A 12614-nucleotide genomic window follows, 5' to 3' on the forward strand; every position below is an offset into this window, starting at 1 on the left:
ACACCCCTGAGCAGCCCATTGCCTTTGTCATGTCTAGAAGACATGCTTCTCCGAGTTGCTAGGGCTTCTCCAGCTGGTGGACACTGCCCATGCGGAGGCCAGGGCTCCCTGTGTCCTGCACAGAGGTTCCTGGAACAGGATGCAGGGCTGTCTCCAGGTGGGCTAGCCCTGTCTCCCTCCTGGCCACCCTTTTGCACCCATGGGCATGGCAGCTGTGACAGGATGGGAAGGTGCCCGCCATGGAGGTGGGGCATCAGCAGCACGTCCTCTCCACGCCCTACCCCAGAGGCACCACTGGGGTAGCCAATAGAGGGCCACATCCGCCAGTGGGGCTGCCCATGGGGTACCCTGCGCCCTCCGGAGCCCTGAGACTGCACACAGATTGGAGGCTCTGTTTATTAGATGTATGGCTGTGCACAGTGCGCTCACCGTGTCTGCTCCCTCAACCCTCTTGGCCACAGCCGCTCACCCCCAGAACCTTCTGAGATGCTCCCCAAGTGCTCTCTGTCGCGGGGGGGCACCCCTCAGCCCCTGAGGCCTCTGCGCTGGCCCCGCCGCAGCCACTGCTCACGTCTGGCTGCTTCCACCCACTCGCCGATGAGCCTGGCCTCAAACCTGCGAGCCTCCCTGACGGATGCGGGGTCTTCTGGGTGAGATGCTCTAAGGAACAGGCAGGGGGGCTTCAGCTAGGCAGTGGGCCCCAGCCTCACTGCACCCCACAAGCAGCCACTGGTCCCGCCCCACACAGCACTCCTCCAGGCAGTACCGCACCTGAGGTCCAGGTGATGGGCTCCCCCCTGGATGGTAATGGCGAGGACCGTCGCGCTCAGGTTACTCCGGATCTGTGGGAAGACATTCGGTCCACTGCCCCCCTGCCTGCCGTTCCCTTGTCCGCCCTGCAGGGCTGGCCCACTGCAGAGGCAGAGACTCCCATGTGAGTCCGTGGCCTGAGTGGCCTCCTTAGAAAGGACGGGAGGTTACAGGACCACATGTCCGGTCACACCAATTAGGGGAAGGGGTGCAGGGTGGGGGGGCGGTTCAGCTCAGATTGAGACCTTGGGGCCATGAGCAGCATAGGGCTCTGGGCTCAGTGGGTGGTCTGCTCAGTCTCCCTCTCCCTCCACCCCTACCCAAAATTGAGGAAGAACCATTAAAGGGAGGAGGAAATTGGAGTTAGAAGGAAAGTGAAGGCCGCACAGAAGCTAGGTGTGGAGGCTGGCCGACAGCAGGGAGTGCCCCCTCACCTCCCCCACCCCCCCAACCCCGTGCACCAAGGCTTGCCCCGCCCCTAGCCCTGCCCCCCCTGCCAGGATGCCCCGGCCAGGCCTGGGGGCAGCCTCAGGCCATGACTCACCCCACCCCCTGCCCAGGGGTCCAGGTCCCCGTTGGAGAAGAGGATGTTGCTGGCACCTCTGAGGTCTAAAAGGGACAGCGCAGGTGTGAGCGGTGAGTGGATTGCGGAGCAGAGTCGGGACGGAGGGAAGGATGCCGCCCCCTCAAGCCTCACCGTCCCCCCCGAAGCTGGTCTGCAGCCAGTCCCTCCGAGGCCACACGCCCCACGTGTCCAGGCAGTACTGCTGGCGGAGGGCGTCAGTGAATGGCAGCTCGGGGAAGAGGTCTGTCACATTGTTGCTGGAAAAGGTCAGGTTGATCTCGGTGCAGGCCTGGGGGATGCACCGCACGTGGGTCAGGCCGGTGGGGTGGGCGACCCCATCCCGCACCTTAGACCCAGGCGGTCCTGGGCAGCGAGCACCCCCTTACCTGGTAATCCCAGGCTTTGGCATTGGGGCCTGAGCCGCAGCCCGTAGGGTCTGCACAGGCCTGGTACTGCAGGTAGATGTCATAGCAGGGCACGGTGCCCGAGGAGTTGTACACCAGACCTGGGGGACAGGGGTGTGGGACCCGCAGCCTGGACGCCCACCTCGCCCCCTCAGAGGGCTCCCGCATGCCCAGGGAGGAGTGGGGTTCCTGGGGTCTGGCCTCTGAGGGTAGCTAGGGGACCCACTTGACATACCCCTCCCAGCAGGGCAGGCTGGCTTCCCTCCCTGGACCTCTGCGAGAACCTGTGGACAGAGCCCCCCAAGGCCGGGTAGGGACTGCATGGGGCGTTGTTGCTGCTCACCTCATGTGGGCCTCGCCCCCAAACCCTGTCCACCCCCCACGTGGCACCAGGCCCAGGGCTGAGGGCACACGCACCTGCCAGTGCTCTTAGCCCCTTGATGCTCTGGCTCTCACTCAGCAGCCGGTCACAGCCGACCTAGGGATGCCACCAAAGACCCTCACTCGGCCTGCTGCCCCTCCCAGTGTGCCCTTCCCTGGTCCCAGGCCCCAAGTGGCTGTGAGGCTCTTGGGCTGCTCAGCACCGGCTGGCCCAGGGCCCTCCCCAGGTCCCAGCATCTCCTTATGCCCAGGGGTGGGCGTCTTGCCTTGACTGGGTTGGCAGGAAGGTGCGCAATGAAGTGGGTGGGGTATGGGTAGTCCATCATGGCCAGCACAGTGAAGGCGTTCCGGGCAAACCCAAAGAGCTGGGTCAGGTCCTTCCGGCTGGACAGGGGCTGGCAGGTGCCAAACTCCCGGCTGACCACGTCACAGGCTGCCAGGAGACGGCGAGACAACAGTCTCCTGAGGCTGCTGGCAGGCATGGGGTGGGGGACTTGGGGCGGGGGGAGAGGTGGTCGCAGGCGCCAGGGGGGCTCCTCACCTCCCTGAAAGCACAAGTCCTGGATCTGCTGGAATGCGTCCCGCACACCCTGGGCACACTTGGGACTCTGGCCCTCAAAGTCCTGGGGAGAGGAGGGCAGTGGTGCCGCTGCTGCTGCCACCACTGCCGCAGCCTGACCCACCCCAAGCCCCAGGCCCCTAACTCACCGCTGAGACGTCCCGAAAGAACTGGTAGGAGTCACCGAGGCCGGCCACAGCCACCACAGGCGCACTGGCTGCGAGTGCCCCGGCCACGAGATGGGGGTACTTGATCCTCATGTAGGCGCTCAGCATCCCCCCGTAGCTGGGTGGGGATACAGGGTGGGTGGGGGGGACACAGCCTCCTTGGGACCCTTCCTCCCTGCTCAGAGCTCATGGTGCCCCCAGGAGGACCTTCTAGATCCCATGGAAATCCTGGCCTTAGGGCCAGGTAAGCGTTTGTAGCTGCAGAGAGTGAGCTGGGCAAGGACCCACCTGCCACCAAAGGCAATGGCAGGGCTGTCCTGTGCCCCGAGGTCCCGCCGCAGCGCGAGGAGCAGCCTTGCGAAGTCGGCCAGGGCCTGTTCCACTGTCAGCAGCTCCGTGTACCCGCGCCGTGTGGACTGCTCCCCAAATGGGAGTGACTTGCCGTAGTAGCGCTGCAGGAGAGCAGCAGAGGGCTGAGCCCAGGCCACCCACGCCGTGGGCCCCTGACCCCCTCACCCCCCCCCCCATGGTACCCACGTGCTCTGCGAAGATGACCAGGGCCTCTTGCTGTGCCGCCAGCTCCAGGATGAATCCCGAGTTGTTGGCGAAGGACCACACATTCCCCTCATTGCCCGTGTAGAAGAATATGGGCCCCTTGCCCCTTTTCCAGAACTTCTCTGTCCGGCGGAGGCAGGAAGCAGCGGGTTAGGGGCCGGGGCAGGACTCCAGGGTCCCGGGACCCCCAGTGCAACCTCACCTGACACCAGGAACCGCTGCTGGAAGGTCTTGTTGCCAAACCTCTCGAAGTTGAAATGGTCCAGAAGCTGCTCAAAGTAGCCCTCCCAAAAGTGGCTCTCCACACCCCTGTGGGCTGCAGGGGTGCATGCGGTGCTCAGCACAGGGGGCCCAAGCAGGCAGGGCGGGGGGTGGGGGCGACGCCTGTGGGCCCACACTCACCCCCAGTCTCCAGGCTGTGCAGCGCCAGCACCAGCAGCAGGGTCAGGGCCCTGGGCAGGGTTGGCCGGGGCTGGGCGCCCATCTCCGCTCGCGGCTGTGGGGTGCGGTCACATGATGGGCGCACCACCCTCACGTGACAGCCTGGGCAGGGCCTTCCTTCCGGGCCCCAAGGTTCCTGCACCCACTGGGTCGCCACGGAGACTGTCGCCATAGGGACGGGGACGCAGGAAGCCGCAGTGGCTCCAAGCCCTGGTGCTGGGATTGGGAATGTGTGCGCGGCCACTTGCCCCGGCCCTCCAGGGCCCCTGCGGAGGCCCTAGCGCCTGGCCACATGGAGAGCCCAGGAAGCGGGACGGTCCCTGCTGTCCCCAGGCTGCTCCTTCTGCCATTAGGACCCCCAGGCCCCTGCCAGCCTCCGGGCCACACAGCAGCGCCCCAGGCGGAGGGATCCCTTGAGCCCTGAGTGGGGGGCTTGGGAAGACGGGGCAGCGGGGGGGGAGGGGCCTCGGACAGGAGGCCAGCAGCCTTATCCACACGACGGGAAGGGGCAGAGGCCTTGTGGCCACAGCAGTGGTGTGCCGGGGGCGGGGGGTGTGCAGCGCAGGGGTATGGCTGCTGAGACTCTGCGGCATGGCAGGGGGAGAGGCACCTGGCCATGGCCCCCTCTGCCTACTGCCATCACTGCCCCTCCATCAGATGCGCCCCAGGAGGAGCCACCTGTTCCCCAACATTCCAGGCCTGGGCTCAGGTGAGGGACCAGAGCAGCTGAGCCACCCTGCCCCAGCTTCACAGAGAAGGGGAATTGCCTGTTCCGACCCCCAGACTATCCCCAGCAAAGCCTCCAGTGTCCCTGGGGCCCCCCACCTGGTGTGGGACAGGCCCGGGCGGGGTCCTGCCCTCGCTGCAGCCTGGGAACCCAGGACCCCAGGATGGAGCTGGGCTGAGGCAGGGGACTGGCCACAGGGGGACATGGCCACCCCGCACACTGTCCCAGGACGGTAACTGCGGCAACCAGCATGTGGACAATGACCGTCCATCATCTCACATCACCACATGGGTGTGGTCACCCCATGGTCACCAAGTGCCACACCACAATCACTCCACAGTCTCTGCCCCCATCCCATGCCCTTGTGTCCCTCCCCTCCTGTCCCTCCTCCCATGTCCTCTTGTCAATGCCCTTATTCCTGTGTTCCTGTGTCCCCATCCCTGTGGCCCTGTGGCCCCACATCCCCCTGTCCCTCTGTCCCTGTGCCCCTGTGTCCTCGTCCCTGTGTCTCTGTCCCTGTGTCCCTGTGTCCCTCATGTCCCCGTGTCCCTATCCCTGTGTGCCCACCGTGTCCCCGTGTCTCTAGTCCTATCTGCCCACCCTTGTGCCCCCGTCCCCGTCTCTGTGTCCCCGTCCCCTGTCCCAGTCCCTGTGTCCCCGTCCCCTGTCCCAGTCCCTGTGTCCCCATCCCCTGTCCCAGTCCCTGTGTCCCTGTGTCCCCCTGTCAGGTCCCTATGTGCTTACCTTCTTGTTCCCGTCCCTGTGTTCCCGTGTCGCCATCCTGTCTCTGTGTCCCCAAGCTCCCATGTCCCCGTCTCCCTGTGTCCCTGTTCCTGTGTCCTCGTACCCGCACCCAGGGCTGCCTGTCCTGTGTTGAGTAGAGCGCTGCCCTTGCGGGGTCTTCAGGGCCTGTGCAGGGTAGAGGCCAGGACAAGCCCTGAGGGCTCACAGCTCCTCCCCCGTGCCGGGGGGACAGCCTCTCCTCCAGCTGCTCCTACTGTCCTCTCAGCTCAGGAGCCCTGACCCTGACGGCCCGAGCGCAGACGCACCATGTCCTCTCCGAACCCTCCCCGCAGCTCCTCCGTGCGGGGGGCAGCACCGGGAAGGCCCAGAGAGGCGAATTTTGACTCCCTCTGCCCGTCCTGCCCACTGGGCAGCCCAGAGCACGCGGGTACGTCTGGGCGTCCAGAAGCCACCCTCCAAGCTGCACAGGGGGCCAATGACGTTGGGGCCACAGCTGGGTCCTGATCCCCCTCCACGGCCCACAGATTTGGGGAGCCAGCCCCTCCCAGCCACCTGCTCTGCCCCCTTAGTCCTCAGAGCTACAAGGAACGGGGCGGAGCTGGGAGGCAGGAGACCCACGTGGGTGCGTGTGCTGTTTGGAAGTCGGCCCCATGAGCAAGTATGTGTGTCACACACACTATGACGTGCCCTCCACCATTATCCAAGGTGCCTTTACTTGTCGTTAAGCATTAGTTTTTTGTTGTTGCGTTTTAGAAATTAAAGAAAAATGTATCTAAATTCTTTATCAGATACGTAAGTTACATTTTCTCCCTTTCTGTGGGTGGTTTTTTCCATTGTTGATCTTGCCTTTTATGCACAGTTTTTTTTTACTAAGTCCAACTAGTTTGGTGCTTGTATTGCTAAGAACCCACTGTCAGACCCAATGCTTGAAGATTTGACCCTGGGTTATTTCTCGGAGTTCTGTTTTTAGCTCTTTGTTTTTTAAATAATTTTTATTTATTTATGATAGTCACAGAGAGAGAGAGAGAGAGGCAGAGACACAGGCAGAGGGAGAAGCAGGCTCCATGCACCGGGAGCCCGACGTGGGATTCGATCCCGGGTCTCCAGGATCGCGCCCTGGGCCAAAGGCAGGCGACAAACCGCTGAGCCACCCAGGGATCCCTGTTTTTAGCTCTTTGAGTCATTGATCAATTTCTAGTTAATATTTTGTATGTGGTGTGAGTAGAGGTCCAACTTCATTCTGTGCATTTCAAAATCCACCTTCCCATCATCATTTGCTGAAGACAAAGTTCTTTTTCTCCTTTGCAAAAACTCAGTTGCCACATATGTTGATTTCTGGACTCTCCCTTCACTTAAGCCAGCGTCACACAGTTCTGAATACTGCACCTTTGTAGTAAGTTTTTATATTGGGCAGTATGTGTCCTCCAACTTTGTTCTTTTTCAAGAATATTTTGGCTATTTGGGGCTTCTTGCAATTCCATATGAATCTGAGGATTGACTTTTCCATCTCAGCAAAAAAGGCTGTTGGAATTTTAAGAGGGGTTGCACTGAATTTGTAGACTATTTCGTCTAGTATTGACATCTTAAAATTAAGTATTCCTATCCATGAACAAAAGGTATCTTTCCACTTATTTAGGTCTCCTTTACTTTCTTTTAGCAGTGTTTTCTAGTTTTCACGGTTCAGGTACAGCACTTCCTTGGTTAAATTTATCCCTATTTATTATTTTAGGTGTTCCTTTTAGGGTTTTGTTTTTTTAGGTAAACTCTACACCCAACATGGGGCTCAAACTTACGACCCAGAGATCAAGAGTCGCATGCTCTGACTAAACCAGCCAGGTGCCCCAGTTCCATGTTATTTTAAATAATATAAATTTATTTTTATTATTTAAAATAATTATTCTAATATTTTTTAATTTAAAATTTAAAACTGTTCCCTGCAGGTGTAAAGGTACATAACATTTTGTTTTTTTAATATATATATATTTTTTAAGACTTTATTTATTTATTCATAGAGACGCAGAGAGAGGGGCAGAGGCACAGGCAGAGGGAGAAGCAGGCTCCATGCAGAGAGCCTGACGTGGGACTTGATCCCACAACTCCAGGATCATGCCCTGGGCTGCAGGTGGCGCTAAACCACTGCGCCACCAGGGCTGCCCGGTACATAACATTTTGATTGCTGACCTAATGCCTTGCAATTTTCCTGAATTTATTGGCTCTAGTAGTGTTCTTATGAATCCTTCTGGATTTTTCTATACACAGGATCGTATCACAAGCAAATAGTTATACTCCTTCCTTTCCAATTCAAATGCCCTTTCTTTCTAGCAATGGTGAGAGCAGGTATCCTTTCAGCTTTGTCTTTCACTATCGAGTATGAGGTCGGCTGTGGGTTCTTCGTAAATGTCCTTCATCGTGGTGAGGAAATCTTCTATCCACAGTTTCCTGTTTCTACTGTTGGCTTTTATCAATTGCAGTGATCATGTAGGTTTCCCATTTCACTCTACTAATACAGTCTACTTCATTGATTGTTCCTTTTTCCTCCGGAAGTCAGCGTCATTCCATAAGCACGATGCCCCGGAGGTCCACACAAGTCGTTGTACCAACAGATCATCCCCTTGTATCCTGTTGTATAGATTGTTAATTTCCTTATAATGAACCACTCTTGTTTGCATTCTCAGGTAAATTCCACTGATCCTGGTGTAAAATATTTTAAATATACTGTTGGATTTGGTTTATCAGTTTATTTGCTAAGATTTTTGCATCAATATTCATAAGGAATACGGGCTTATAGTTTTTTTATTGAAATGCATCTGGTTTTCATGTCAAGGTAATATTGGCCTCACAGAATAAGTTACTGTTTCCCCTTCTCAATTTTCTGGGAGTTTGAGACAGATTGCTGTTAACTCTTTAAAATGATATTTTACAAGATTTTACTTATTCATGAGTGACAGAGAGAGAGAGGCAGAGACAAAGGCAGACTCCATGCAGGGAGCCCGATGTGGGCCAAAGGCAGGCGCTAAATCACTAAGCCACCCAGGGATCCCCTAAAATGATTTAAAAAAAAAGATTTTTTTAAACATTTAAAAAAATTTTTAATTTATTTATGATAGTCACACACACAGAGAGAGAGAGAGAGAGAGAGGCAGAGACAGAAGCAGGCTCCATGCACCGGGAGCCCGACGTGGGACTCGATCCCGGGTCTCCAGGATCACGCCCTAGGCCAAAGGCAGGCGCCAAACCGCTGCGCCACCCAGGGATCCCCCCAAAAAAAGATTTTTAAAGTAATGTCTACCCGAGACGTGAGTCCCAAACTCACAGCTCCAAGATCAAGAGTTGCACACTCCGCCAACTGAACCAACCAGGGGTTCAAACTCTTAAAATGTTTGGTAAAATTCACCAGTGAAGCCACCTGGTCCCTGCCTTTTGTTTGTTGGGAGGCTTCATTTCGTGATTTTTTAAAAACCTATTTGGTTTTTTTTGTTTTGTTTTGTTTTGTTTTTTTAAAGATTTTATTTATTTATTCATGAGCAACACAGCAGAGAGGAGAGAGAGAAAGAGGCAGAGACACAGGCAGAGGGAGAAGCAGGCTCCATGTAGGGAGCCTGACGTGGGACTCAATCCCAGGTCTCCAGGATCAGGCCCTGGGCTAAAGGCGGCGCTAAACCCCTGAGCCACCCGGGCTGCCCAAAACCTATTTGTTCAATCTGTTTGTTCTAAGTCTGTTGAAATTTCCTGTATGATCTAAAGCTAACTTAGGTAATTCTTGGATTTTAGGGAATTTGTCCATCTTAAAAAGATCATCAAATTTGTTGGTGTACAATTTTTTACAATATTCTCTTATAATCCTTTTTATTAATCTTTAAGGTTACTAGTAATGCCCCTGCCCCACTTATAGTTCTGATATTAGTTGTTTGCCTTCTGCTTTGCATTGTCATTTTTTATCAATTTTGTTGATATTTTCAAAGAACCAACTTTTGTGGTTTTGCGGACCGTCTCTCCTGTTCTCCTCTATTTTACCTCCATTCTGCTCTATTATTTCCTTCATTCTACAAGCTTGGAGACTAGTTTGTTCTTCTTTCCCTAGTTCCTCAAGTGCATAGTTTGGTAATAATCGGAGTTCTTTTTTTTTTTTTTTTTTTTTTTTTTAGTAAACTCTACTCTCAATGTGGGGCTTGAACTGATGACCCTGAGATCAGGAGTCACACATTTCACACATTTCATGGACTGAGCTAGCCTGACACCTGGTTTCTTCCTTTTCCTTAAAAAAAATTTTTTTTTTAAGATTTTATTTATTCATTCATGAGAGAGGCAGAGACACAGAGAGGCAGAAGCAGGCTCCATGCAGGGAGCCTGATGTGGGACTCGATCCCAGACCCTGGTATCACGACCTGAGGCAAAGGCAGACGCTCAACCACTGAGCCACCTGGGCTCAATCTTTTAAAATGTATTACTACCTGTTTTGTGTCCTAATATTGATATATCCTCAAGAACGTTCCACGTGCCCCTAGCGTGGACATCCTACTGTTGTTTGGACTGCTTCCATATGTTGGGTCTCACCAGTTTATTGTGCTGTCCGTGTCCTCGACTTCCTTACTCATATTCTGCTAGATGCTCTATCCATCATGAACGTGATTCAGTGAAGTCTCCGCCTGTGACTAGAAACCTGCCTGTTCTTCAATGCTGCCAGTGTGCTTCATGTGTTGTGGAATCTGCTGTTTGGTGCATATCTAACTTTTGAAATCTTTTATTAGAATCTTGTTTTATTTGTTCAGATACAACAAAAGCCGTATCTATCTTTCCCTCTCAGAACAGTGTTTGGATTCAAGTCCACTTTCTGTGGCAGTGGCAGAGCCAGGGCAGTCCTCTTTGGTCACAATTCAGGTGGATTAGACTTCACCACCCTCCCACCTCCGATCAGCCTGTATCTCTGGGGCCATACCCAATCTCTCCTAGGCAGCATATAGTTGTATCATACTGTTATTTTATTTTTAAGGTTTTATTTATTCATGAGAGACACAGAGAGAGGCAGAGACACAGGCTGAGGGAGAAGCAGGCTCCATGCAGGGAACCTGGTGCTCCAGTACCAAACCCTGAGCCAAAGGCAGATGTGCTTAACAACTCTGAGCCACCCAGGTGTCCCATCATATCGTTATTTTAGTTTAGCCTGCTAATCTCGGATTTTGATTGGTGTTTCATCCATTTTCACTTAAGGTAACTCCCAATGAAACTTATTTTTACAACCTCGCTCTTGTTTTGTACATGTTATGCCTTTTTTGTCCTTCATTTCCTCCATGAACTTTTTTTTTTTTTAAAGATTTTATTTATTCATGAGACACAGAGAGAGAGGCAAAGGCAGAGGGAGAAGCAGGCTCCATGCAAGGAGCCCAACACGGGACTTGATCCCAGGACTCCGGGGTCATGCCCTAAGCCGAAAGCAGATGCCCAACTGGGTGTCCCACTGTTTTTTCCTTAAAAATAATTTTTTTTTAGTGAACCTTTTTAATTCCCTTCTCATTTCCCTTTGTATCTCTTAGGTATGTTCATTGTGGTTACCATGGAGATTAATTACATCTAAGACCCTCAATTTGTAATGTACTTCCAGTGGACATGAACTTCACTCACTAACATGTATAACCCATCATTTAAACAACTCCAACCTACTTCTTTATGTTACTGTCATCACAAATTACACTTTGTACATCGTGGGCTCCCAGACATAATTTGTAATGAGCTTTTATGTGTATCTGTTAAGTCCTGTAGGATCAAAATTGGGAGTTACAACAAAAAACAGGATACTGGTGTTTGTATTTCCCCAGTTCTGTCTTTAGCAGAAACCTTCATTTCTCCCTAGAGTGTTGAGATACTACCTAGTGTCCTTTTGTTTCCACTTGAAGGATCCCCAGGAGCACTTCACGCACACCAGGCTGACTGGCAACCAGCTCCTTGGCTTTTACCTGGGAAGATCTTAAATTCTCCATTTTTTGAGTCAATTTTGCTATATATAGAATTCATAGTCTTCTGGCCTGTTTGTTTATAAAGATTAGAGAGAGTGCAAGCGAGCACGCACCCACCATGGGGGGAAGGGCAAAGGGTGAGAATCTTAAGCAGATTCCCCACTGAGCAGGGAGCCCAACGGTGGACTCAGTCCCACGACCTACTAAGATCATGACCTGAGCCAAATTACATGTTGAACATTTCACTGAGGCAGCCAGGCACCCCCTATTTTGGGGGGAGAAATTGGCTGTTGACCTTACTGAAGAGATTTATGCATCACACGTTGCTTCTGATTACATCAGGATTCTTTCAACACTATCTGCTCTGGGTCTCTGAATTGATTCTACAAGGAAGTCACTTAAGTGTCTTGAATTCGTAGATTTATATCTTATGACATCAAATTTGGTAAATTTGCATCACTTTTTCAAATATTGTCACGCCCCTTTCTGTCTTCTGAGACTCCTATGGTAATGCACACGCAGGGCCGACTCAGGATGGGGCCCTGGGGGTCCTGTGGGCTCTGTTCACGGTTCTTCATGTTCTTCTTCCACTGCTCAAATCAGGGGCTGTCAGTCCCACTTCCGGGCCCTCTCAGAACTCCTTCTGCTATTGGCCACCACTGATAAATATCCCAACTACACACTTCAGCAAAAGACTTATTCCTCTTGATGATTTCCCTTACCAATATCCTCAGAGCACACAAACATTTCCTGATTTGTTTTATCACCACATGCATGTTTTGAGTTTTTAGAGCACATTGAAGAACCTTCTTAGTCTTTTTCTAAGAATTCTCATATCTGGACCTCTTTAGGGATAGTGTCTACCAACTAACTTCATTCCATTAAATGAGCCATACTTTTTTTCCTCATGATTTGGTTATTGCTATTGTTGAAGACTGATCATGATGGTTCTGCCTCCTTTATGTTTCTAGGGAGAATCAGAGGTTGGAGCCACCTCACTGCCATGACCAGACACCCACTCCACTTCCTTGACTATACTCATCTTTGCCATGATACTGAAGTCCCGAATTGCATTAACTTTTGTACCTTATAAACTGTAGCAAAAGTTAATGAAAAGCAAAACTGGGTTTAATACTCCTCACTACCCACTGTTTGCTGTTTGTCTGTTTCCAGGAAAGGCTGGCGTGAACCTTCTGTTCCCAAAGAGTGAGCATGTCAACTTGTACAATGAAAGGTAAGTTACACACAGTGTTAACTTCTGTATGGAAGATGGCAGTATGATCTGGGACACAAAGATGACATCAACGGAC

The 12614-nt window shown here is 52.8% G+C and overlaps 1 protein-coding gene across 1 annotated transcript; it reads right to left on the bottom strand.

Annotated features, from left to right (window-relative positions):
• Positions 1 to 378: 378 nt before the first annotated feature.
• Positions 379 to 4069, bottom strand: DPP7 (dipeptidyl peptidase 7). The gene is made up of 13 exons (XM_025475921.3): positions 3844 to 4069; positions 3644 to 3757; positions 3424 to 3563; positions 3175 to 3338; positions 2869 to 3004; positions 2702 to 2783; positions 2427 to 2593; positions 2197 to 2257; positions 1762 to 1880; positions 1508 to 1664; positions 1355 to 1419; positions 772 to 842; positions 379 to 660 (listed from the first exon to the last, which is right to left on the bottom strand). Exons 1-13 carry the CDS (start codon positions 4052 to 4054, stop codon positions 525 to 527), a joined length of 1623 nt encoding a protein of 540 aa, XP_025331706.3. The 5' UTR covers positions 4055 to 4069; the 3' UTR covers positions 379 to 524.
• Positions 4070 to 12614: the final 8545 nt, after the last annotated feature.

The sequence above is a fragment of the Canis lupus genome, chromosome 9 (assembly GCF_003254725.2).
Source record: "Canis lupus dingo isolate Sandy chromosome 9, ASM325472v2, whole genome shotgun sequence".
NCBI lineage: Eukaryota > Metazoa > Chordata > Mammalia > Carnivora > Canidae > Canis > Canis lupus.

What these genes read in the sequence shown, in the direction of transcription:
- DPP7 (XM_025475921.3), bottom strand. Translation starts at nt 4,054, where the DNA reads ATGGCGACAGTCTCCGTGGCGACCCAGTGGGTGCAGGAACCTTGGGGC. An exon ending in GGGGCTAAGAGCACTGGCAG is followed by an intron (nt 1,881 to 2,196) that starts GTGCGTGTGCCC and finishes CCTGTCCCCCAG; the next exon opens with GTCTGGTGTACAACTCCTCG. An exon ending in ACCCCTGGGCAGGGGGTGGG is followed by an intron (nt 843 to 1,354) that starts GTGAGTCATGGC and finishes GTCTTCCCACAG; the next exon opens with ATCCGGAGTAACCTGAGCGC.